A 27716-nucleotide genomic window follows, 5' to 3' on the forward strand; every position below is an offset into this window, starting at 1 on the left:
TACTCCCCTGCCCTGTCCCATTTTTTCTCCTAATTAGGGAGTCAATAATATGGAAGAAAGGAAAGACATGCTACCCTTGGCTTCACAGCACCCTATCTTTAATTACAAATGTTAGCTAAGATAAACAATCCCCTCCTTAGTCTTCTAATAATAAACATCTATCTTCATTGCCTGCCCTGTGAACTAAGGTTTTGCCTGACTATGTGATAAAGGTGGACACAAAACACTGCATTATGAATATGAGGGAAAGGCAGGCACACATTGGTCATGCTGCAAATTTTGCTTAAAAAGAAAAAAAAAAAAAAAAAAAGAACTGAAGTACAAGACAAGAAAACAGACTTTTTCCTGAATTCTGAAGCATAATGTATGCTAAAAAAAAAACAAGCCACCAAGTGCATTATGTTTCCCACTTGAAAGACATGCAGTGCTGGCTTATAGGCGAATAAAGTAAATACTATTATGTCAAACACATTGTTAGCAGTGAGATTAAATACCACAAAACATTTTTGTGTATGCATGATTACAGAGAAGAGCTGGAAGAGAACTTCTAATATGGATACTGGAAACTGCGCTAGGACTTAAAAGCTGTTGATAAATGTAATAGCTGTAGTAGAACTGCTTACAAACATTACTTAAACAATGTATAAAACCTAAGAACCAAATCTCATTAAATAAAAGAAGAAAGATTTAAACTAATCAGCAAGTGAGATCTTACATTATATCATCCTCTGTAATGCAGGTTCCCCTATTAATAGAATCTTAAAAGCCACTGATAATCTGTAGAAATAGCTCTAATAGCACAAGTTGCTATTACCCGTAACCACAGCAGTCTTGCAGCTGCATATCCACAGTCTTGCAAAGCATGAGCAAGGTGGGGGGGGAAGGGGCAGAATTAACTTCAACTCTGCAAACAGCAATTCCTAAACAAAGGGGCAACTTTAGGACGTCAAGTGGAAGATCTTACATTCCATTACATGTGAAAAATGTTTGCTACAATTGATAGGAAACTATCACTTTCCATTAGTTGAACTTCAGATTTCCCTGAGTTAGTCAACAGACAAACAAAATCTTACGCATCTTCACATGGTAGGAGGTTACTGAGCTATGCTGTTACTAATATTTGCCCTTAAGGAATTACCATGGACAAGCAAAAGTGCTGTCTTTCTTCATTATAGTATCATCCCCAAGTTTTAGAAGAAAAGATTTAGCATATGACCAGATCAGTCAGATTACTGACAACACAAAATTCATAAACTGAATTGTTCTACCATGTTATGAAGCATTAACATTAATTTATTTTTCCTCTGTAAATCAGATAATTATTGAAAGACATTTTCTACAGCTTCTCCTTTCTGGCTGACTTCTTTCTTTCTCCACAGAATGAGATGCAACCATCACAACATAAATTCCCTTGCTTGCAAGAAATACGTCTTCTCTAGCCCTAAAAGAAGGGGACACATGGCAAGAGGAAAGCTTGTTTTAAACAGCACGTGCGGTCCTGCAAAGCCATTCAATATCCATTCCAGGATGCTAGCAGGTTCAGACTTGCCCAAAAAGCATAATGATTCACTTTGATGTTCTTACAGACAGGCAATATGACAGTTAAAAAATTAATCCCTGCCAATTGTCTGCAAAACAAAACTTGTGCTAAACTCCACTTCATAAATGGCAGGAAACACAGTAGAATTTCCAAGTGACCTGCGCAAGTAAAACAGAGGCTCAGAAGTAGAAACTACCTCCCACTTATACCTCTGCTTATTCCTTGAAGCTAAAAATACCCTGTGAAAAAATGGGGAAGACCCAATAATCACACTAAGTACAACATGACCTACAAAGACAGACTGGGTGTGCAATCAGGGGTGTGCTGCAAGACAGGGAGAATACACAATGGCCATAACACACCACTGGGCTTGGTATTTGCAGGCAGCCCTTGAAATTCTCATGCCTGCAAGTTCAAGTACAAAACTGCACTGACCTACTGAAGAGCTGAGCTGGTCTCCAGTGGGAGAGCACTTCGTATTACAATACTTAGAGTTTACCAAAAATCACTGGAGTGCTGTGGCTCTTTTTGGGCAGGCAGAACTTCCCAGTCACCGCCCTGTTCTACTGCCTTATCCAACCCAGACCCCATGCACAGAGCACTTGCAAAGTTCGTCACAAGCATCGATTGGGTCCTTACCAAGCACTGTAATAGTGGTATAAATTTCCTGCGGGGGATCGGTGTAGAGCTGGCAGAAGTACCTTCCTTCATCAGAAATAGAGACGTTTGTCAATGACACTCTGAGTTCACTGTTGGAGAAATTCACCAGCTGAAACCTGCTGTCCTTCAGCGCTGCAGAGCAAAAGGGATCGTCAGTGACTGTGATGACAAATGCAGCAGTTCCTCTCACAACAAAAAGTCAAAAGTCTATAGAAATGTGAGTAACATCTAAACCAGAACCCCATGGGCTCCTGACTGCAGCTATAATCCTGCTTCTTATGTTTAAGTTTGGATCTATAAAACACTTCTGTTCTCAAATCATTACAAAGAATCAACATAAGCAAATCCACTGGGCACAGCACCAAATCTTTTGACATGGTGTTTATCTTCATACAGCTTAGGGATGTGTAGGTAAATTGCTTACTGTGCAAATCCGTTTCTATATGCTTGCATTTCAGAGTGCAGTGAGTGAACCAGGGACAGTGTGAAAGACAAAAACTGGAAAAGGATGATTTAAGATTTGTTTCCTGATGAGTAGTGGCTACCTAAATTCTTCTAGAGATTTGAAATGCTTGGTTTCCAAATTCCCCCAGCTAAACTACTGGCCACAAATGGTAGCACAAGTGAAGTGAGCCAGCCTCCACTGCCCTCCTGTACTTGTAGATCATAAAATGTCTCAGAAGGGAACGTGATCTGCCATGCGTTTCTATAATGTGCCAGCATCTCTAGTCTCTGCTGTGACATTAATGCAAAGAATTTCAAACATTTCATTGCCGCTATGAGGCTCCCATGGTATTGTCACAACAGGAAACAAAGCCAGACTCATTCACTGGACATCGCAGTGATGGGAGATTTTGTTTTGGCTATAAAGAGGCATAGATTGTCTTGAAAATTTCTGTCTTCAAACCAAACAGATTACCTCTGAGAACATTGCACCGTCTCTGCTTTGCCCTATTCAATTTGTTTGTGTCAGCTAAATATTTGGCACTCAATTGCAATTCACCCTGAATTACTACAATCAATTCCTATTGCAAAGTAAGACAGTCTGACTTTTAAAGGGGACCATCAAGGTTTCCATTAAGGAGAAAGATTATGATTGCCTGTTTCATCTGCCCTCTAAAGAATTGACTAAACTTTAAGTGTCTAACATTAAATTAAAAGAAGAGATCTCAGCAAATGCTTTATCCCAAGTGCAAGCAGGGTACAGCAAAAGTTGTTACCAAATATTAAAAGATGAAACTTACGTCTGAAATCTCTGAAATAAATCGTTTGTCTGTTGGGATTCAGGAGCTGAATCACTGAGTCATCGCTGTTTTTGACTCTACAGCTGATGGTGGCAACATCTCCCTCCACTACCGTCACATCTTCTGTAACCAAATTCTGACCATCACCTTAAGAAGAAAGGGAAGATGAAATATGAAAATGAAAAATGACATCAGCAAGGTTCATTTGGAATCATATAACTGAGTACCAACAAAAAGATCAAACTTCAGTAGGCTCCTACACCCGAAATAGGAACCTATGCCAGCCCCTGTGACAGCCCCAGGAGGTCAGGGTTTGTGCAGTATGTGTTCAGCAGCAAACATATTCTACAGCCATTTGTTTGTTTGTTTGTTTTGCTGGGGCTGGTATTATTTTCATTGAACAGATGCAATCATCTACATGATAAACACACAGAATTACAATACCAGGGAATTCAAGGAAGCATTCTCTCCCCCCCAAGCTGTACTGGACATCAATGAATTGAAGAGGAACAACTGGAAGGGAGGTCCATAGCTGCAAAATTCCTACTGTATGGCCCCATTACAGAGCTTGTTTTTTTATTGCAAAGTCACTTTAACTCAGTACATTCTCTCCATTATATTTTGAATAATAAAAAGTAGAAGACTGGGGAAAAATCTCACTGGACTTCACACACCCCTCCAGGCTTTAATACTTGTAGCAGCCCCAGGAGTGTAAGGTCCATGCCACATGCACAGAGATAGTAGAATTTGCTTCCTCTCTTAAAAAGACAAATATTGTTAAATTACCTTGAAAGAACAATTTGCTGAAAAAGGCATTTATCCTTTGACTTTAACAGATATACTTTTGTGAGATGGTTTTTACTTAATGTCTAATCAGTGGGTGCTATTAATGTCCAGAGGCAGGAAAAAAGAGCTCGGTGCAATTATACCGTGGGAGTCTTGTAATCATTTATAGGTCATCACCTCAAAACTCTCTCTCTAATGAATTGAATCATTAGATCAGATGCACACTGAGAAATTTGTTTCACATTTTAAAGATTGCAGAGGATCATAATTTGAAAAAGTGTTTTGCATTTCAGTTTCTCCACATATTCTTTATCAGGTTAAAGCTGGAAGACTGTGGTGGAAAGGCGGAGCAGCAAGATCTTGTCTGCTTTCAAAGCATACAAACATTATGGACAAGGAGGCAAGTGCAAGTAAGCTTTACTTGTTGATGGCATAAGAAATGAAATAAAATGGGAGAAATTTTGAAACCTTGACTATCAATTTGTCAAATTAAGAGAAGGTGTGCGAGCACCTAACCGAGTGGAGCTGGAGCAGGGTGACCAGACCACATGCCAAAGCCTTCTGCTGCTTCACAGCATGTTTGTGCAGGGCCAGGGCAGGAGACAGTCCGACTCCTAAGCTGGCTATGATGGAAAAATGCAAGGTTTTGGTAAAACTCAAAATAGGGTTTGCATTTTTGGGCAGAAGAACCAGCGCCTCTCCAGCAGCCAGATGCCAGTGTAAACCTGAGGACCTCTACGTTCAAATATTTCAACAGCAGTAAAGGCAAAAATATTAAACATCACTAACTGCTTCTACGGAGTAATTTTATCAAACCCATTCAAAACAAGGTTCTTGCACAAGGATCAGCTTGATATGTTCTCATAAATGCAATATTCACTACAAATCATTAACAAAGCTATTAAGATTCGATTTCCATCTAAGCAATTATTGCAAGCATATTTTTTTTTTTTTTTTTTACATTTACTTTAAAAGACTCAATCCTATTTTCAATTCATTAAACTGTTCCTTGCATTTACTGAGTTTTACATCAGCTTGGAAGCCTATTTGAATTAATAAGAATTACAGTAGAAGTAATTTAGAAATAAATTATTTGAAGTTCAAACCACTGAAGCTTTTCATGCTGGAATGCTGCTACATTAAGCCTGCTGACTGATTGCTTTAGAAGTCCAGCATCTAGGTCCAGGCTGGCGTCAGGATCTGTCTCCAGGAAGTATTTATTCTCCCTCAGGCTTTGGGGTTAATGATAGGCACAGTGCACATGAGGACAAAGCTTCTTGTTCTGAAACAGCCAGCCTTCATGGATTTTTGTGTGTTTATTCTGAACCAAAGGGCATCCTATCTGGCTGCTGTTCGCAAAGATTCTCTTGCTCTGCTGACCTAAATTTGTTTGCTTAACTAACAGCACCAGACAGTACAAGTTAACACTTATGGTTATCTGCATTCACATCTGCTCCCAGTTACCACGACGAGGAAGCTATTCCTGAGAACAGCATCAATTACAAACTTCAAATGAAATAAAAAAAAATGCAACATGAAGTGAGAACTCTCTAGACCCATTTTAATTTCAACATTTCAGGAAGTTATTCCCTAACATTTACTGGCACCACACAAGTGTTCTGAGTATTAACTTTCAATGAAATACATACATTTAAAGTACCACAACATCACTGTAACAGGGAAAAGATCTGGGTGGGGAGAGTGAGGAAGAAGCTGAATTCTATGGATCCTGCACAGAATCACAGTAGATAAGAGGGAAAAAAGGGAAAGTTGCTATTGATAAAGAACTCTGAAAACACCTGCCAATTAGCAGTACTCCTGGGGGGCAGAGCATGAGCAGGGCAAATGGAAAAAAAAACAACAGAATTATTCTCGCTTTATTTTCATCTAATTAAATTTGACTGTTCATATATAAATATGAAAGCCCCCATGCACTGGCTTTGTATCAGACACGTTCATGTTGGCAACTCCAACCTGGAGTTTCCTGAACTAAGCTTTTCATCACTGCCTCCAGAAACTTGCATTTGACGCAATATGCAAGCACATTCTTGATCTGAAGTATAAAACACCATTATTGAGAGAGGAAAAAAGAGAGGAGCATGTATTAAGCCAGCTTCCAGGGGTGGGCTTCAGTGTGAACTGACATACACATGCAACACATACATATAACATTAATGAGCAAGTATAACAACTAGAAGAGTTATCTGCAATGTAAGGGGAAGAAAAAAAATGCTATGCATGTCTCTTTTATTACCCAAAGCAGTTCTTTGGTGTCATCTATTGAAATCTCTCTGCGCAATGTAAAAAACTGACGTATTTTACACTTACCGAAGGGGAGAATAAATTGGAGAGATACCATACTTAGGGAGAAGCTTTGGCTAGATGCTATACAATTAATTTTTGCACTTGTACTTCTGCCTTAGATCACTGCAATATTTGTTTCTAAGACTGCAAAGTAAGAGATATTGACCAGTAAATCGTGTTTAAAACAAGTTCCTCTAAGGTAGACACAGCACAGGGACCTTGGTTCATATGCAGTGGTCACGTTGAAAATTAATTCTTTTTTCCAATTGTAGCACATCAGGATAGAGCGAAGCATCAGGGAGAAAAGAGGGAAAGATTAAAAATACGTGCCTGTGAACACGATTCTTCAATTCCTAACAAAACACTAGCCATGGGTACTTCATCATGACCAACTGCACTGCTGATTCAGTATACAGAATGCAGACACAAATGCTTTCCAAGAAAGAGTAATTTTCATGAAACACAAAGTATGTAAACTGACACATAAACAAAAATTTCTTAATAAATTGAGCCAAAGGGGAAAAAAAGACTTTGAGTTTTGAATTTGGCTGGGTATAACTTTGGATAATAATGCTTAAAAAAAAACAAACAAAAAAACCCCACAAAAACTATTTGTTCATGTCTTTGATGAAGAATGAAATGATGATCAATCCACAGAATTAATGTAATTTTAATGTAAAAATATATATATATATAAATTTCAGTTATCTAGGAAGAATACAGTGGTTAAATAACCAACAAAGGGTGAGACAAACATTAGACAAGTTTTATGAACACCTAGCAACATACCTACTCCAAAAGCTTTGTCTCCTTGTTACTGCTTTTCCCTGAGCAGTTTCTGTGCTCTTTCCACCCATCATGAAGACAGTACTGCTTTAAGTTAAGTATCACAAACTGTATTTTCAGCAAGACTACAGTAATTGAACAGACATTTTGTAGTGATCAGATATAGCAACCTTATAGAGCAGGAAGAAGGAGAACAAATAACCATTTAAGTTCTCAGCAAATTTGCTTTAAGGAGAGAGAAGAGAATTGACAGCAGCGTGCTGAAAGCAAGTTGCTGGAGCTCAGTGCATCTGGTCCTGAAGCCTCAACAAACTGTTTTAAAAAGCAACCATCGTCACACTTGATCTTTTGAGAAGAATGGACAATCCACGCTAATTGTGTTGACAAGAAAAGGCAATTGCTTTCTACGGAGTTAATTTCATGACATCTTTTCATGCACAAAAGAATGATAACAATTTTAGATCAGGCTGTCTACAAAATATACCTACACATGCAAGCGTGTGACATGGCTTCCATCGTGTAGGAAAGCTGCTACAGCCTGCACTAGTGATGGAAAGGGCTGGGTCTGGCTTTGGATAATAATGCTTAAAAGCCATGCAATAATAAGCAGTCTTTAATCCTCAACACGTATTCAAATACACAGAAATAGATACGTTGTCTTCCACCCGTATAAAAAAAGCTTACTGTGAACAACTTGAGAAGCATGGTAGGGAAGGAGGAAAGGCGGCACGCTGCTTTTTATACCCATAAATGCAAACTACTGACTAAGCAAATCACACCAACGGGGTAAGGTTGGGAGCCTTAAGGGCATGTGGTGCTTCCACCAGCGCCTGCAGATGCTGTAGCGTTAATGTGAAGTGCCACCAACAGACCTTTACCCCACTTGTGCTCCTTAACCACCATAAAACAATAACAAGGGTTGATCTTCTGATCCCTCAAAAGCATTTCGGTGTGACCCTGCTAAGATGTGCTCCAGGAACAGGCCCTAGTTCAGTCTTTGCTACTTAACGGAGCTGCTTGGCACTAAGCTGTGCAATGCTGCCTCCACGAGCAGCTCAGCTCCAGCTCCAGACACCGAGTGAACCTGCTTCAAGGGCATCTGTTAGTCCTGCCAGTCTGGGTGAGCACAATTTCACTGCATTATTAGTCTCTCCGCATCTCCCAGTCCATTTTGCCTGCCAAAGAGCGATGCCGAAAGCCTTCCACGTTAGCAGCTCAGGACTGACGTGCTGGGTAAGTGCTGGCACGCATCCGACACCACCTTGCAGCACGTGCCAGCACCCTTTGCATCACCCAGGGAACGGGAAGGGGGGAGCTGGGAGCGGAGACCCCCCAGACCCAGCACATGTATCCCGGGGGGAGCTCTGAGCAAGGAATATGTCCTGAGACAGCTGTAAACAGATCACAGCAATCATGCTGAGTAACACTGCGTTGGGAAAACTACTCATACTTCCGTTGAAGAAGCCAAGTGCTTTTGGACTACAACGTGAAAGGGCAATTTCTGAGCATAAAACTGGGTTTCTGTGACTCAGCCCCACCAGCCCATGGCAAGGGTTGACTCCCTTCAGCTGTCTGCCAGTTGCTCTGACATCTTTCTGCCCCGAAGACTCTCTTCTAAGTCCAGCCCAAGCAAAAATACTCAATAATGGAAACCCTCGCAAGGCAACAGAGCCTAAAGCATCATGTGGGTGTTTCTGAACAATTATTCTTTTAATTTTATCCTCAATCTCAGAAGAAGATTGTTTTCGACCAGGATTTACAGCTAACATTTTGAAATAGCAACTTTATCTTCTAATAAGATCTAATTACCAGTTTTGTGACCTTCAGTCAAGTATCTTTGAGATTTTACTGCGGTCAAGTAGCTTTTACTCTCTCTTCAAAATCTTCTCCATGACTAGCAACTGTCTTAGTATGACCAAAATGCAACTCCACCTCCACTGGGAAGAAGCTCTTCAAAAAAAGCACTGGTGGTAAACAAACAGAATTCTAGAAAATCTCATATTCAAGTTTGTTTTGCTTTGCTAGTCTGTCATCTTCAATAACCTAATGTGAAGTTTTTCCCTGTGTAAAATATCCGAGTATCAAGAGTGACAGCTACTTCACAGCGAGGCTCAGAACCAAACTGAGCAGACGAAGCTCAAACGAGATAGAGGGGATGGGACAAAGTATCTCCCCTCCCGGGTCTGAAGTTGAGACTACAGCAAATTTATATAGTAACGCTCACCCTGCATTAATATTTACTTTCAAATTTTGTGCATATTACTCCTCCTTTACCACAAAAGCTAGCCTTAAAAGGGTTACTTTGATGAAGGGTGCTGATTTCCATGTCAATCCTGTTGCTACAGCTTTTGGTATCACCTGATGCATGCACTCTGGAAGAGCGTAAGCTAAAAGCTTTTTTCCTCTGCAGTAGAAAAAAGGGGCAGGGGCGCTTAACATTCATGGAAACTATTCCAGTGTCACAGATCTGTAAGAAAACAGCTACTGCTTATCACTAATGAAGCAGATTGTCAATTAAGGAAGTATTTGGTATTAAGTGCAAAGCCTCTATTTTCAAAACAGAGAACAATTCTTTGTTAAGGTTCATCATTTCTCAGAAGAAGAAGCTGAGAAAGATGGAGCCAAGAGATGAAAGCTTCATACTGAATTACCAGAAGGTCCAAGATTGTCCCCAGGGAGCAGCAGCACTGGAAGATGCTCTCTTCATCACCCTCCTCAGCATTTTGCTCTCCAGGCTTGGTTATCTAAAGGTTGTTTGACAACCTTCTCTGACAGGCTTCATCACCAAATCTAAGGTGGAGAACTTGCACACGTTATTTTTAGATGACCAGTAAATCCAAATGGATTACTACCAGCAACCCTGTAATTTGGCCTAGCTACCCCAAGTCTTCTGTTCTGTTATTTACACCGAATTTCAGCAGGTTTCCCCAACATTTTCTGCAGGGATGAAAACACTTCGACCATTCAGCATCCTCAGTGCAAGCGATTTAATTTTCTTGTCATATGTTTTACTCAACCTCTGTAATTGCAGGAACCTATTTTCCCTCTCTTCTCAATACATATTTTAACAAGTGTACACACGTGTGAATGCTTTCAGCACCTTTCATCACTGATTCACCCAGTGAGGCAGAGAACTCCTTTGCCCACCTCTCACTAAGCTGCAGCTAACATTTCTCTACTGAATTACTCGCCTGTTTTCTGAGAGAATATGCAAGATTGTGCTAAAAATTGCTTATTATTGGGAGCATGTTTATGTTATGAATTATACACTTCAGAAAAATATACTGCAAATTTGAGTAAGTTGTGCACAGCTATTAAATTTCTGCAGAAGAAAAAATGCTATAGCCACCTTTATTGCTTTTCATGCTTAAATAGTAAGAATAAAAGATGACAACAGCTCCGCACTGACACCAAGGGTTTTATTTACTTTAAACATTTGTGAATTTCTGTGTGATGAAATTGCATTGGGGAATTCTTTCCGCTGGTGTCTAACCAAAAGGGTATGAAGATAGAAAACTGATTTGAAATACAGCTAAAGCAACACAGCCAGCAAAGTATTGTTAGTCTGTAGAAAAGCAGTTACTTTACTAAACCCGTGCTCCATCTGAATTATTAAAATTCTCCCTGTTATTTACCCCGGAGGCTGCCGGGAGCTGGGAGTGCCCCGTCTCCAGCTGAAGAGGGAGTGCTGCAGGAGGCTCGGCACGGCGCTGCGGGGCTGGGCGCTTCTCAAAGCCAGTCCAGCCTAAAAAGTCAACTTAAAAAAGTCCTGCTTACAAGTCGACGTGTGCAGCGAGCATCTGACTTTCATATTGTACGACTTGACTGAACAACCAATAGTCCACATCTCATCTGAAGCATTTTGATCTTACATATTGCACTTGTGAATCCAAACCCTTCTCCTATGACAAAAACCTATGTGCTTTTGGCCTAAAGATCTCTCAGCCTGAAGCATTTCCTGATCTCACCGTGCTCATCAGCACCCCTTCAGCCCTCCCTCTTGCAGGCCTCCCATTACCAGTAACCATATCAGTTCAGATTTATGATCTGTCACCTGTGTTGGGATTAGATGTCATGCTTGTCTTTCTATTACTCAGATATTGATAGATAAAATTCCACGGCCATACATTCCCTGTCCCTTCAAAGGTTACCGTCAGAGGATGCTCAGAATCGATACAGATCTTATCTGTCACTGACCTCGGCGGGGCACAGCAAACAAGGCTCACGGGAACACAGCAGAGAAGAATTCGTCATGGCTCACAGGATTAGTACGGTCTTTTGCAACAAAGCCTGTTGTTCTGCAAATCTGACTTTTATTCCACATTTCTAACCAAATCAAGTCTTGTGAGAGAACAGGATTTACAGCAATTGCCAGAAACAGCCTTTTAGAATATGACCATATTTCAAGGTAAGGCGTTTTGACCATTTGGATAGAGATCCCTACAAGCCACACTCACCACAATGGACCTGGTGTCTACAGGCACAATTTATATGCTTTGCTGCCATGGCTAAGTTGGAAGGCTGCTGGCTATGCTTTTCCTGTATTAGAACTAATTTCTTAGCTCATCTGACAGCTTGTAAATAAAAGGTGTTGCTATTGCAGCCTTTTATTTGTATGTATTTATATGTAGGGATGCTCAAACAAGTTTAACTAATGCACCAGAACAGTTTTCCAGAAATTGGGACAAGCTGAAGTCTTGCTTTTACCCTGGAAGCACGCAGTAGATTGCAAGACAATAAAAAGTCATTTATTAACAGACTGCTTTGCACTCGTAGCGTCAGAGGTTCATTGCAGTACGATCTCCCAAGAAGAAATAGGTGAGTACCAGTCCTTTTTATTCTAGGCTGTAGTGCCCAGCACATCATCAACCTGGTTTCTAGGTGTTTTTTATGAGTACGATCATCAATAAATGTTTAAAAAGTACAATATATAAAATAGAGCCTCAGTTTCTTTCATCCCTCCTTATTTTACAGGGTGCTGCTGCAATTTCCTTGTGATGAAGCAACTTCATTCTGGTTAGGGTAATAAAAATGCTTAGAAAAATACCATGAAAGATCAAAAAAGTGAAGCTTCCTTCCAGGGGAGGAAAATAAACCACTGCAGACACAGAATGGGAGCAGAGCAAGGAGCTCAAGCCAGAAAGCAAACCAAGACACCGCATGGAATTAACTTCCACTGCGCCTATTTCAGGTTAGCACTTCTTGTAGCTGGGTGTTATGAGGAAGGAGGTACTCTCACAAAGCCTTGACAATTTCCATCTTAAAAAGTGATGGAAAAATGTATGATCCAGTCTTACAGCTGTAGACATTGTGAGTAGCTGTGGTTTGGGTTAAGGGGCTGACACGCCACAGCACTGAGCTTTGCACTGCAGCGCAGGAACAGCACCGAGTGTGATCGGGTTGTGCAGCACAAGAGCCAAATTGCTCTGCATTGTACAGGAAGACAACCAGTCAATTAAAAATCATTCAATTACTGAGCAGGGAAAAGGACAGTAGGTAATGTTTTTGTTTCTACCGAAGAGGGAGAAGCTTTGTGAAACAACCACGATTCCAAACAACTATGTGGGTCATTCAGTACTGTGTGTACGAGTCCCAGCTCCAAGATGCTTTCAATCATCGACAAAGCAATTTAGAAACAGCGAGGACTTCAGGTGACAGGAGATGCTTGATTCATACTCCTATCATTCATCGCATGTCTCAAAGACATGTATTGTGGAAAAATTTGAGAAAGCATAGGTACTGGTGAGGCAGGATGAGGAAGTCATCTGCTGCCTGAAAAGCAGCAGCTACTCACCCCTGAGAGATGCCTGCTGGCCTCTAAATGGGGCTGTCAGGTAGAGATGAAAAGGGAGAAGTGAAGAGCATGGGAGTGAAAGCAAAAATGCAGCAAAGGGCAAAGCTCTGCACAGCCTCAGAAGAAATGCAACGCGTGTGTCTTTCACAAGTTTTGTGCATGCATTCCTCATCCAGCTCAGCCATCACCACTGCAAGTCATCATCTGTCAAGGACACCACCTAAAATTCAACAATTCAGTCTTCTTGCTAAAGAGAGATGCTCAGAAGCAACAGCCAGCAAGGGAGAAATAGTCTGACAACATAAGATGGTCCCAGCAGACTGCTGCCTCCATTCAGTATGTTTAAATAATACTCAATTAGGATCAACATTCATTTATTATTAATGTTGTTCTAATACAGAATTTCTTATCTGCTTTTTTTATCTCCCAGCTACATCAATATCAAGGACACACACAGCCTAGATCTAAGAAAGGAGACCTTGATTAATCTGGAGTTTAAAATACACATTGAATTTCCTGTACCTGCCGTGACTCGTTCTATTAGGCACTGAAGCCTGATGTACAGCAGGTTGCTGCAGGTAAGAAGAGGAAGCATTGATAAAATATTCAGTTTTCACGGACAATGAGTGCATTCAGTACATTTACATTATTAGAACAACATTATTTAACAGCTCATGCTGCCTTACATTCATTTCCAATTCCGTCACAGGGGTCTAAAGCTGGGGCAGACTTTGTTGAAATCCTAACCATGGAAGGAGAGGAATTGTGCATCTGCAGGTGCGTCACCTGCATCACCACCTCAATTTTTGTAACGTAAGGGCTGGCAGCAGCCCCACATTTCAGATTTCGGATTGGTTGTACTCTTATCTCCTCCACCTTTTCTTATGGCCATTGAAGCTACGCTCCCCACTACCAGCGTCCCGACTGTCCACCAGCTACCACCGCTGGGCAGCAGCTATGGCATGCCACGATTTTCCTTTGCCATCACGTCCTCTGCACAGAGCCAAGTGCAGGAAGCACTTTCTAACCTTCAGTTATTCTGCATCCACCCCTTCTGAGATTGTCTTGGTGATTTTCACGTGTTCTGTTGTTACTATTAAAGCCCATTTCTGTACGCACTCACTTATTAGACAGTACATTACCTGCTGTAGGCACAACACCCACACCCCCCCTAAAAAAAAAGAAAAGCTAACACAGAGTACTCAAAGATGGGATTTTCCAATAATGAGGAAAACTGTTTTAAGTCAGATGATGGGTAACATTTTATTATAATGAGCAGATAATTCTTATATCCATACCTATAACCCATTTCTTGGGGATTTTTTTTTAACATCTATAATATTTTACTGTCAGTAGCATCTGTCACAATGTGCAGCTTAATAATCTCTTTTTAAACCCAAGAAGTCTTTATTTCCGTGAAGTATCTGAGATGAATTTTGATCAACAGCTTGATCTCTCTCATAAAAAAGGATCTCCCTGAACTGCCTGTGCGTGGTAGTTAAAGCTCTTCTAAAATCTTTAGTTCTACCACCGCAATAGGCAAGCAGTGACAAAATTAATAACAAATGTGCAAACCTGTAGAAAATATCCTAAAGCACAATGGGATAAAAGCAGATAATAAATTGGAATACAATATTTTTCTTTGGGTATTCTGACCAATTCCCATCCTTTGACTAAAGCAACACGCAGGCAGCTTGAGATTACCGCACTTTACGTGGTGTGTCACACACGGGAGTTCTTCTGTAAGACTTGAATTAAACAGCCCCAGAACTTTTCTCCGAAGTGTTCATCTACGTGAAATTCGAAAGCAAGAATATTTGCCTGCTTGAGCAATTGTAGAGTTTGTAATCCCAAGCTACACCTCCAGGTACAAGCACGAAGGATGCGCTTTCCTAGGGGAGCAGCTTTCCCACGAAGGCAGCGCCTCAGCACCCGGTGCTGCCCCTCCTGCTTCACAGCACACTCTCTACTTCTTTGTAGATGTAAACATTTTGAAATTCCATAAGCAGGGCACGGGCACTGTCCATACCTTGGAAGGACAAACATTTAAATTGCCTGTGCCCTCCCGAATCCCCCAGACGTGATCAGCAGTGACCACCGGTTCCCCTCCTGGTGGCCTTCACCTCCCGGCACACATCACTAACTCCACCACCTTCACCCCCATGGACGTGCCAAATTCACCTTCCGAGAGCTTCTGCCTCTGGTACACCTCATTACTTACAGACCCAGAGGAGGTTCTTGTGAAAGCTTGTGCTGATACACCCTTGGAGAAAGCACGACAGCACGTTATCGCCAATTCTTACGCAGTACAAGGACGTTCAATCCCACCCTAACTAGCTCCGTGTTATCAACCTCAAGCATTCAGCAACGGTAACACTGAAGATTAAGATACAACATGTCTCCTGCTTTGTCAGCCTCTAGGATTCACTCAATTTGTATTTTCCAGGTCTTTCTTTCCTATGATAAGACCAAAACTGCCGCTACTGTCTTTTACAATACAAGCTGGGTTTCTAATGAAAGCTATTGATTTCAGTAGCTGGGGGCTTTCGTGAAATGACAAATATAACTAGGTTCAATAAAAACCATGAGATGGAAACAGCATTAGTGCAAAAAGCAAAATATAATTTTATAATGTTCTGTCTCCTCAAATACACAGCATAATTCTGCAAACCTAAACTACTCTCCGACGTGCTACCCAAGGATTACCAGGAGCTTAATCTGATGGAGCTAACGAAGAGTGTTATCAACTGTATGCGATACAACAGCTAATCTGACCGGCAGATCCTGCTGCTTCCTACCCAGAGCAGCTCTCTGCCAGCAGCTCACCGCAGCCAAGTGGGCAGCAAGTCAAACTGCAGCAAGATTCACAATGCCGCCTTTGTGAATTTTAGGATACAACATCAGAGCCGGCAAGCTCGCCAAACAGTTCAAGGGCAGAGCAAGGTTTACACTTCTAATTAGTCGTTTTTATAACCCTGCGTTTTACCACACTTCACAAATCCTCCAGCAGTGCTTCAGACCCTTACAGATTTTGCATTTGTGCTGCAAAACCTATATTTACAGAGGGGAATTAAGGGCTGATCCTCAGCTTCAGCGCACCTTAAAAACAATACAAACAAGCAGCATTAATTTGTTTTGCCTCTGCTTAATAACTGCATATACTCATAAAGGAACTGAGAAACTTTCCGCTGATCTCTTTGCTGAAGTTATTCTGCTGCTTTGCAACACCTGTGAAATCCAGCTACAAGGGCCAGACAGGTCACTTAAATATCTGTGCATCATCTATACGCACACAGTTTGATGGGGAAGGGGTATTGTACTTAGTTTTTTTTTCTTTTCTTTTCTTTTTTTAGTCTTCCCCTAAAGGGAGAGATTAAAGACAAGATCTTTTGTCAGACAGAAAGAATGACAGACGCTATCAGCTAGGGTTATGCACCCCTACCCCCCCAACCCAAAATCAGGGAGAAAAATAGTCGCAGCAGCAGTATTACAATCAAAGGGAGAACTCCTTCCAATTCCAACTTCCAAGGAAGGATAAAAAGGTATATAATAACAAAAGCCTTTAGTCTAGATTCCAGATCAGACACAATGATGAATGCTAGCCTAAAGGGCAACATATTTGTAAGTTTTAAGTCTCTTGCTACACCAACTGTCCTGATTCATCCCTGTGATAAAGGCAGTTCTGAGAGCTATTTTACCATATTTATTATTTTACAGGAGAGGAAGAAAAAATGTGGAATCAGCCCTCAATCTGCCACCCGTCAGATTTATAAATGTTGGTAAAAGAACAATACTAGTGCCTTTAGACATTAATCTACTTGCTACAGAATCTGCAGGTGCCCCCGTCAGCCCTCACCCAGTGGTTCTCTCCAGTTGGGGTGGAAAAAAAAAAAAAACAACAAAAAAAAACTTGTATATATGAAAATACAATACACATGCACGCATTTTTTCCCCTTTACATCTATAGGATTCACTTTCATTAAAACCATGACAAAACCAGAAAGGGCAGGTGCTCCTGAACACATTACTACCCGCTGTCATTGCTTTGCTAGCTGAGTGGAAGCACAAAGCTCTGATCCAGTGTTTATTTTTAAAGATGCAGCCCGCTTGATACATGCTCATTCTGCAGACCTTATTTTCAATAGGGAAGCTGTGTATGCTTGCTGGCTAACTTGAGAAAGGCAAAGTTGAAAGGAAAGGAAAAGAAAGCGTACACTGCACACAAAAATAAAACCATGATTTTATAAACTGTGTTAGCACCATCTCCTTTACTGCCTCTGGAGTTACAGCAATGAAGCCATAAAAGAAATAGAGAAATAATGAGAAAGAGAACATTTTTGATTGCTTAGCACCATCACGGAGCAGCAGGAGAGGTAAGGAGAAGTTTTTGCACTCATCCAGTTTTCCAGAACCTGTTCAAAGAACAGGAACTCCACGGCTCTGAATTCACAAGTACTTTTATCAAGCACTTTGTAAATTTTATCTCCTATTTCTTAAAACTGCGGTCGCCTTTTAAAAAATAGATTGTATTTAGTTTTTAATTAAGTCTTCGTCTTTGTATAAAAAACACAGGCCTTGAGGTTTAGATTGTCATTTTAAACAAAAGTAAAATGGTAAATGCCTTTTACATGCAACACCATTAGATATAATTAAGCAATGGGTAAAGCATACATCGTGCTATAAATGTCATTTAGTTTTACAGTTAAACTCATCAACATTTATCAAAACACTGCCTCAAGAAAGAACGAGACAGCTACAGCTAGTGACTTCAATTCACTGCTGTCTTTGAAGCAGCATGCTCGGAGGCAAAACTGCAGCAAAAAAAGCCTTCACATTTCATATTTTCATCTTTTTGACTGAAATGTTAATTTTCTGCTACGTTTCTGCGTATGCTGGGACGGGTGATGTTTAACCATCGCTCACCAGAACTAGAGAGCTGACTCCAGGAGGAACTGCTGACGGAGGGGCAGGGACAAAGCTGAGCCAAAGAAGAGAAGAAGAGCTCTGGTGCTGGGGATGCTGCCCGCAGCCCGAGCCCTGCTGTGCCACGGCTGACACCGAGCAGCCGGAGAAAAAGCCAGGCACTCCCAGTCTGCCCCGTCTGCATCATCTGCCAAGGAAAGGTGCTCTGGTGCCCCATGATTAATTGCAGTGTCTTTATTTAATCACTTGGTACAGAAGCAAAACAACAACAGAGACCTAAACGTCGTCGCATGCAGCTCATGGTTGTTTCTCTGTGTTTTTATGTTTTTGCTTTGCCCAAATTTTTATCTTAGCGATTTAATACAAAATCCTGACAATGGTCCAACGTGACAACTCCATTGATAATATTTCTGCCAGCTTAAACACCTGCCACGTCTACCACTGTTCCCATAAACCACTATGAAAAGACACAGGAGTTCTTTACTGGACTTCACAGGCGTTCAGCAAGCGCCAGCAGAAGCCCGTGTGTTTTGCTTTTGTTCATTACCATCCTGCTTTGTTCTAGCACCTTCTGCTGTTTGAGTCTTTCAAGCTACATATCTCTAGCTGCCAATACTGAACACAATATAAACCCAAAAACCACAGCCAAGGCCTTTACACTGGTGACAGTGCTGTCATTGCCCTAGAATCTAATAGTGCAGTCCTGCTCACAAAAAAAAACAAGTGTGGAACAAAACCTTACGCATGTTACCACCTCCTCCTGCTCCCTAAGACAGTAAAGCCTCCCTGGCCCTGCCAAGCCATTTAAAATCTTTAAAGAACTTTTAAAATTCTTTTTTTATTATTTTTTTTTATTATTTTTTTCCCTTTTCCTCTGAGAAGCTTTTAAAACATACAAACTAAGCCCATTAAAAGCCATTTTTAATTTGCTGGTGCTCCTTGACACACCAATGGCAAACACCAGCAGGTATCAGGACAGCAGGCACCGAGCTGACTGTAAGCTATGTCAAGCTCTCTGACTTTGCAGCTTTAGACAGACAAGGCATTAAAAAAAAAAAGAAAAAACAGATTTGAAATGGATGCATTTTACCATTACCCATCATTAAATAATTACACTGTTGCACAAATTCAGAGGTAGCAAGGAGTGAATATTCAATGTTTCTGGAAATACGTATTAATTCCCTGCTTCCGCAGCCTGTAAATGAGTGTTTTTAAATCACTGCCATTCTCTACCTTCTCTCCCCCTTTCCTCATCGCCCTAATCTGCTCGGCATTACACTGCTGCTGCGGAAACAGGGTTGCTTTGCTTAAAAGCCTGCTTCACACCCAAAGTGCTGCGGAGCGTTGGCAAGGCAACAGACGGCCACCCCGGGCCCCTTGGAAAGCACCAGCGCGCGTGGCACGGAGAGGAGGACACAGGGCCAGGCAGGACACACGGGCATGGGGTTCTGAATAAAGTGGAGCCGAAGCAAACTGAATGCAGCCTAGGTTGGGAACATCGTGGGGGTGTTTCCTTCACAGACCCATGCTCGCCATGTGTCTGATCTCAACAACCGGCTTTTGGAAGGGCCTCAGTGGGTACAGGTGTGCCCCTGCTCTCCAACCTGCCTCCATCCACCTGGCAGCATGGGAACTCCTATCAGGCAAAATCCCATCATCCAGTCCCCTAAATTGCCCTTAAACAAAAAAACAAACAAAACACTGTGTGTGTTGTATGCGCATGGAGAGCATCTTACAGCTACAACTAGGTAGAAGTCAAGGCAGAGATGTCTGGAATGGAAACCATACCCTAGCACCAATCCTCTGGGTCACCTTGTTTTAAAATTGTGTGCTAATAGAGAGAGAGAGACCACTCCACTAAAAATCTATCTTCTTAACTGCTTGAAACAGAATTTAAAATGCATGTATGCGGTGCTCCTATCTGCTCACTATTCTGAGTTTCTCCTTTGGCCTTATGATAAAAGAACGCAGGAAATTATAACCAACTTTCCCCCTAGCCCGGAAAAGGGAATTAATTACTGTGAGCACAAAGTCAGTGCTATTCCAATAAACCAATGCAATCCATTCAAGCACTGAAAAGCAAGAAAAAAAAATTTTAGAGGTTTGATACCTTGCTAGTCATTCACATCATGTACCAAAGTGGATATTACAGAACAGCAGTGCCTGAGACTATCACAAAGCCAACATTATCTCCACCATTATTAGAATTAAATAAAGCTTCTCTTTCTACACGCACAGCACCAATGTGGCCAGGATTACAAAGCAACGTCAAAAAACCTGCAGCTGCTTGCAGCGCCTGGCTTCATCACAGAGTTTACTCTTTTAGCCAGGATTAGATGATCACAACAGTCAGTGACAAAGTTTCTCAATGTGACAAGACATAAATACGTGCTCAGAGCCATCTAAAACGGTCTGATGCTGCAGATCAGCCCGCTGAAAGCTCTCTCGATGAGTCTCACGTCAGAAGAGGAAAGGATGCTCAGCTGGCGTGCGCAGGTGGGGCGATTTGTCCTCGGTCACTCATGTTTGAAAGCCTTTTCAACCTAGGATCACCTGGCTGCCTTGCTCTCTCCTCACCACTCTTCTTTCCCTCAGAGGAAGGCACCTTTCTAGTGAGACGGGACAGAAGGAAGCCACCCTCTTGTGCCAGGACTGCCCGACGGTGAGCAGCCCGCATGGCTTTCGTGAGCCCCAAGGGCAGGCTGCTTTGGGCTGTGGGGTACAGAGCTTTAATTGAACGCTGCTGTTGTGAGGACCTCACAGAGGTGTCGGAGAATTCCGAGCGCTCAGTTCTCCAGAAAGGAGCATACGGATATGTGGCATATAAATGGCTTCCCCTCTTTTCATTTGTAATTAAAATAATTGCGTTTCAAAATCACATCCTCCCGAGGTTCGTCCTTGTGCTCCCATTACCAATTCTGAATGCACTCAAATCTTCCCAGCGACATGCCACAAGAGACACCAGACCTTTTACAGATGTTGCTAACAGCAGCCGAAAATCTACTAGACATTTGCTTAGCATTTCTTGAAAGAACAACATTTTAAATTATATACATTCTTCACAATTCTTTCCTCAAACCCCAACAGCTCAAAGAGGTTTGCTTATTTTTGCCAGCTTTTAAGGAGCTGGAAGACTGACCTCTTGTATTCAGCACATCAAAGGGCAGAATATTTAAAAACAAGGCTCTTTTTTAAAGGAAACATTCTGTAACAAACAATCCTGCAGCACAATCATGACATTTGAAGTTTTCAACTCTTGACTGATTCAGGAGTAGCATCTGCATCCAAGAACAACAGAAGTTCTTCTCTCCCACCCCTCGCCTCCCAAAAGTAACAATATTCTGTACTGGTAGCATCATACAGTCCCCTTGGGTTTCCAACATAATGTGCAGCAGCAATTCCCATTTTTGGGAATTCCCATTTTTCAAAGCTGAATAGCTTACAGGTAACTTAAAGTTGCTAGAGATCACCCGGCCTCAAACTGATTGACCCTACTTTTATATCTCAGCCAAAACATTAATCGATACAAACAGATCATATGCACTTAAAAACATCATATATATATAAAACACTAATTCCTAATAAGGTCTATAAAAACCACCTTTTTTAAACAAACAGAAACCAGAAAGCCTGACCTTTCAATACCACTGCTGTCAATGAACTGTACGATGCATCATATTTTGGAGCTACAAACATTAAGTGCAATTCATCGTAGGTATTTTTCTAGTAAGTCACTGAAATTACAGTCTGGATCAATCTGGCTTTTAAAAGCAGTTTATAAACTTTAAAATGGCTTTCGCTGAAATGCCACTTGGGTAGCTTCTATACAAAAGTTTTTTTTTTGTTTGTTTTTGTTTTTGTTTTTGTTTTTCTGGTTTTAAACTGTCAGTGGTGCGAACACTTATTGAGAATAACCTAGACAAAATTTACAATAGATAAAAACTGGCTTAAAAATAATATCAGTAATGTAGACTACCTGTTAGCTGGAAGAGATACACCAGTTCCACTCTGCAGGTACCATAAATCACTTTAACCTCTGAAAGGTGCTCACAAGGGTTCCACCTACCAAGTTACGTTAATAACGCGCCCACATCTGAGCAACAACATCCCTTCTGCAACAAGTGCAATGTGCGAGTACAACTCATCTCAACAGCTAGCCTCATTCGGTTGCTGCTTGAAATTCATTACCATGGAATAAAGATTCTGTGAATGGAATTTATTAAGCTTGGTTGATGAGATAAAACACTCAGGTTTTGTAGAAAAACACTTTGACACAGACACCATATGCTTAACACCGAAAATGAGCTAGGTTACTTCAACCAGGAAAATTTCGTTTTTCTACTGCATATATTTAATTCGGTAGCAGCTCGTCTTCCTGTCACAACCCTGAATAAGGAAATCTATGCAGCACGCCTGGAAATGGATCAACGAACATGTGCTTTTCTCCGGTTTGGGATGAATTATCCTTTGCATGCTATCCAAAGACAGCCACGAGCAGCCTTTACAGTTTGATGAATGGCTTTTAAGTTTAGGTTGCATTATGAGAACACAACAAACGATCGTGAATCATAAGATTTTCTGGGTATGCTGTTTCTTATAATTTCCTTTAAAAAAAATTAAAAAAAAAAACACATTCTGCTCATTAACAAACCTTGCTGCATAAAGCTCAAGGATTTGAGAACGTACAACAAGCCGATTATATGGAGGGTGCGTGGGGGACAAGAGATAATGAGTTAAGTCAAATTCTCTTCTAACATGCCCAAAGAAACAATAGTGTGATCAAATGGGAGCAGGGAATTAGAAAGGAAATAAATTTAGCTGCCACGTTCTTCTTTTCAACCCGAAATGCAATATAATGAATTAAACCTGTCACTTGCCCTCTGCCAACTGCCAGGAGCCACTTGGTGCACCCAAGCAGGGGGCAAGGACAGCGAGCCCACCAGCACCACCCCACCGAGCACCTCCAGGGACACCAGGGCATGCCTGCAGCCAGCTTGCTCCCCACCCCACTGCCACCACCCACACAGACTGAGCACAGCACGGGCACACAATGCGTTGCTGAGCACACAGACTGGAAGGAAAATATCATTTTTCAATGCCAATTGAGCGTGCATTCATTAATACGAGGTTTTCAATGGCCTACAGAGCTACGCACCACTAGAGCAACGGCACCACTGGTGTATTTCAGACTGAGCCACAGCATACACCGTGCTTGCCTTGCTGTTCTCGTTCCCTGTAGGACGAGCTTTTCCTGCTGGCTCAGAGCGCTTTTGGTTTGTTTTCTAAACAGACACCAACGAGGTTTATGCTGGTAGGCAGGCTGCAGCAGACACAGGCACCCCCCCGAGCAGAACGGGCAGCAGCCGAAGGTGCCAAACCCATCTCACTGCGACCAGGCTCCCGCTGGGCACCTGCCTGCCTGAGGAAAACAAGTTGGGAGAGGCAAGCTCTCAGACACCCCAGAAACAAACACGGGTCTTGAACACAAATACACAACAGGGGGTGGTTTATTTACAAAATCTATGTTGTAGGACACTTTCTAAGCACACCATCGGTACGTTGGGCGCACAATTACATAACCTGTGCATTTCTGCTTGGGATTATCTTTGAATAGGATGCATCCAATAGCCACATCCCAGCGCTTTCTGACAATGCAGAGAACTGCCAGCTTCCTGCACACTGATGAGCCACGCAGGACCTTTGCCACGGGCTGCAGGGGACAGTCACCAGCCGGCACAGCAGTGCCCAGCACCAGCACCCGGCGACAACCCAGGGCTGCTCCAGCCACTGCCACTCTGCAAGCTACCGAGCCCTCCCTCATTTTCCAGGCAGCTCATTAGCCATAGTGTGAAGACGTTCAAAAGCCAGGAAATTAAAAAGTAATATCATCTATGCAAAGCAGAAGTGCAAGGCCAGTGATAGAAACCTTGCACGCTGGTGAGGGTGTAGGGCCCCTGAGCCCCTGCTCGCCCACCCGCCAACTGCCCCAGAGCTTCTCCTCCCTGGTTCTTCACTTCATGCCCGTGCTTCAGCAGCATCAGACCCCCTGCTTCAGGTCTGCACGTTCTCAGCATCATGGTTTTACAGCTCTCTTTCTGCTAGCAATGGAGTACAAGCTCCTGCCAAGTGCGTGCGTAATCCCGTATTTCTTTTCGCAGCCTTCCCATACTGCGGTTGGCCATTACCCTGACTGCTGGCTGCCGAGACTTACGGGGGCCGGAGGTGCTAAGGAACAAAGAGCACTGCCAAAGCAGCTCCTCCACCTCCGATCACGTCACTGCTAATTAGGATGGCGCTGAAGGAAGGGAAAGCAAGCCTTCCCAAATACGCGTGATAGTTTTGCTATGACGAGACTCACACAGTTGAGAAAACGACTCAGAGTACCTTTCTGGTCTCAAAAATGCTTTATCATGCCTTAATACCGTTGCCAAACCCATTAACAGAAAAAAAAATAATTAAAAAAAACAGCTTCTTGATCATTTTTCCCTTTCTACCACCTCCCTACCCCACTGCTAGAGCTCGGGACACAGCACCAGCACTGAAGGGAACATTTCAGATGGCGATCCCAATTAACAGGCACACATCTATTCAAGTCAAAAGGTTTAGCAGCTTTCATTGAAAGTTGTGTTTTTGTCTTCCCGCCATCCCTTCCCAAAGTAAGGGCTCATTACTGATGTAGAACAGTTTTGTAATTGGTTGGGAATGTGGTTCTTAACACAATACCCTGGAGAGGCTGCATTATTAGGTTTCCTAATGCTACTAAAGAATGCAATAAAAAACCAAACCCAGATGTCTGGCTCAAAACCAGGAAACTTGGCTGGTCCAATGAGATTTCCATTACCCTGATATTGTACTGCTAGAGCACTGCCTAAGTATTGTACTTATGTAAAGGTGGCATTCACAAATGAACACTGTAAAATAAAGAGTATAATCGCTACTGCTTTACGCAAGCTTTCCTCCCAGAAAAGGAGAAAGCTTGGCTTCCTTCATGCTGTTTGAGTAGCACTGAACTGAAACTTCCTGCAGGTGAGGTGAGGCTATGATGTCTTAGCACAAAAGGGAGTCTGTTCTTTACAAGTGCTGGTAAGACAAATTCATACTCCGTAATGCCACTTTGAGGTGTCAGAAGTCAACGCACCATTTAGTTAAAAATTACGCTCCAAGACTCAGCGCACTGTTGTCCAAATACATTTTTACAGTGTTCAGACTTCTTACATGTATACATTCTTTGCTTTTTGTAACCCGCACGGTATCCCAAGGAAATTCAGCATCTTTACTTAAACAGCTTTGCACATGTGAAAATGTGAAGTCATCTTCTGTCCAAAGAGAACGAGTAGTCGGAGCATCTTAAACTAAGAGAAAATCAGTAAACAAAATGCTGAGGAGAAGCTGTCTGCCGAGGGATCAAAGACAGATGAAGCCTGAATTCTGACAGCTTTGCCAGCATAGCTCACCCCCTCCCTTTCTGTGCCAGAACCACTGAAGCTGACCCGAAAGGGAGCCCATCAGCTGTTTGTCACAGGACACCAAGCCACAGTACAGAGGAAAACAGCATTATGGGCGAGCATTTCAGCATCGTGCTGCAGCACTAGGTAGCTAATAGCAAACTTTGCAAAACACAGGACCAGGTCAGGAAAGCATCTCAGAACCGGGGCAAGAGAATTATTTGTGTCTCAAAAGCACACACACACCCCTTAATAAAACAAAACAAAACAAAATAAAACAAACAAACAAACAAAAAAGATGCAGTAGAACTCATCACGTTAATTGCTCTGGGGTGATGCAGTGCACAGTTTTGGTAAACCCAAAGCTTTGAGCTCCTGCTTAACGTGAAAGATAAGGAGTGAAAAGGTCAATGAAAGGAGACATCGCCAGAAAAGCACTTGCTTATCTGGAACAAATTTTCACCCCCTAAGAAGCACATTCCTGTCTAATTGTCCAGGACAGCAATAGATTGCCTGCACAACAGAACTGGCAGAACATACAACACAGGAGAGTCCTGTTACAGGAGTTTAAATACTAAGGGTGTCTACAGTCACATCACTTCACTTGCCAAAAGCACTCTAGGAACATAAAATAAACATAGTGAAAGCCTCTTAGTGAGATTGCCAAGCTGGAAAAGCAAGCCCTCCATTTAATTAAGAGAGGCAGGCAGTAGCAGGGAGCTTCCTCTGCGCATCCTGAGGATGCGTCATCACACCTGAAGAAAATGGAACTTTTGTCTACAGATAAAAGGCTTTTTCTTAGTTCAGCACATCATCTTCTGGCATTATTTTTGCCACTTGAGCTCCAGTTTCCCCAAATCCCTGCTCTCAGAGTCCTGCTCCGAGCCCTCCTAGCAGCCGCTCTCTCTCAGGAGCTGTGCACGGGCAGCCCGGGGGTGGTGGACACGCAGCCAAAGCAACGTGCAGCTGTGGGTTTGGCAGAACCCACACAGTAACACTGTGAAGCCCAGGAACCTGATGGAACACACAGCTCTTCACAGCAATATTTGCATCAACAAGCGGAAGCAGACAGCCATCTCGTATAAAACAGCACAACTCAGATAAAACACACCGATACGTCACAGATGCAACCAACACGCACCCTTTGATCTGCCCATCACATGCCTCAAAATGCCCCTCTTCAAAAGGGAAGAGGTAGAACGACATCTCCTCTTTCAGCGTGCAATGTCAGCCTCCCAGTGCTTTCTCTACTGACCCACAGGATAAGAGCCCTTCAAGCCCGGGAACGAAAATGAAAAAGAGGGTACGGACAGTCCTCCAGCTGAGGGGTTTGGCCCCATGGCCTCTAATGCGAGTGCTAATTCCATACGGTGTTCTAGACCACAGAAAATTTGCCTTTTTATTCATTTGAAGCCAATCTGAATTTTCCTTTTGTACGTCAGATAAGATACACTCATTGCATCTCTTTCCCTGGAGGGCTTTATAGAAATGTTTTGCGGAAGTAATACCAACCGTGTTTGAAAGATAGTGTTTCTATAAGAAAGAAATTTTGGATTGGGTTGCTAAATGCATCAGCCTGCTTATCAATCTAAGAGCAGCATCTTTAAAGGTCACAAGCGGGAAAAAAAAAAGTCAGATACTCATTCTAATTCCTAGCAAACGGGAGCTCATTTTTCACAAATCCACCCTGCAGTGCTCAGTAACATGACCTTTCACTTACAAAGAGAATAGCGGATTTCTGTCTCTTGTGTTAACCTCCCTTCTTTTCCATAAATTAAGCACAGTCTTGATACCATCTTTACGTACTTTTCCAACAGTCCCCCTGAAGTTTCCACAAACCTTACAGTTTTTGGAACTGTGGAGGTTTGGTAACATGTCTTGAGCCCATGTAATCACGGGCAAAGAGAAAAAAAGCAGAATTAAAACGAAAAATTCAGGCACACCGAGTTTGTGGGGAAAAAATTGACCACAAAGATTTAGCATGGGCAAACAGAAAGGTGCTTTTATATAAGCATGTGCTTTTCACTGTACAACCACAGAAGTTCTAGACACCAATCCAATCACCATTTCACAATTGTTAATACGTTATCAGGATGATATCATAATCCTTTTTTTTTTTTTTTTTTTTTTTTTTTTAAATGGTACCTGGCATACATGAAGACATTCCAAGGAAACTTGACAATGAGAATAAGACCTTTCCTCTCAAAAGCAATCAGTTGCTTACGATCTTAAAA

General features: G+C 42.1%; 1 protein-coding gene across 6 annotated transcripts in view; it reads right to left on the reverse strand.

Moving 5' to 3' along the window:
* Positions 1–27716, reverse strand: part of CADM1 (cell adhesion molecule 1) — a 132359-nt gene that overhangs the window by 54229 nt on the left and 50414 nt on the right. For all 6 annotated transcript variants that reach the window (XM_032201839.1, XM_032201838.1, XM_032201836.1 and 3 more), the window contains exons 2-3: positions 3445–3591; positions 2180–2332 (exon numbers count right to left, since the gene is read on the reverse strand). In XM_032201839.1, coding sequence (XP_032057730.1) covers positions 2180–2332; positions 3445–3591 — 300 coding nt within the window. The remainder of the gene's footprint in view (positions 1–2179; positions 2333–3444; positions 3592–27716) is intronic.

The sequence above is a fragment of the Aythya fuligula genome, chromosome 22 (genome assembly GCF_009819795.1).
Source record: "Aythya fuligula isolate bAytFul2 chromosome 22, bAytFul2.pri, whole genome shotgun sequence".
Lineage (NCBI taxonomy): Eukaryota > Metazoa > Chordata > Aves > Anseriformes > Anatidae > Aythya > Aythya fuligula.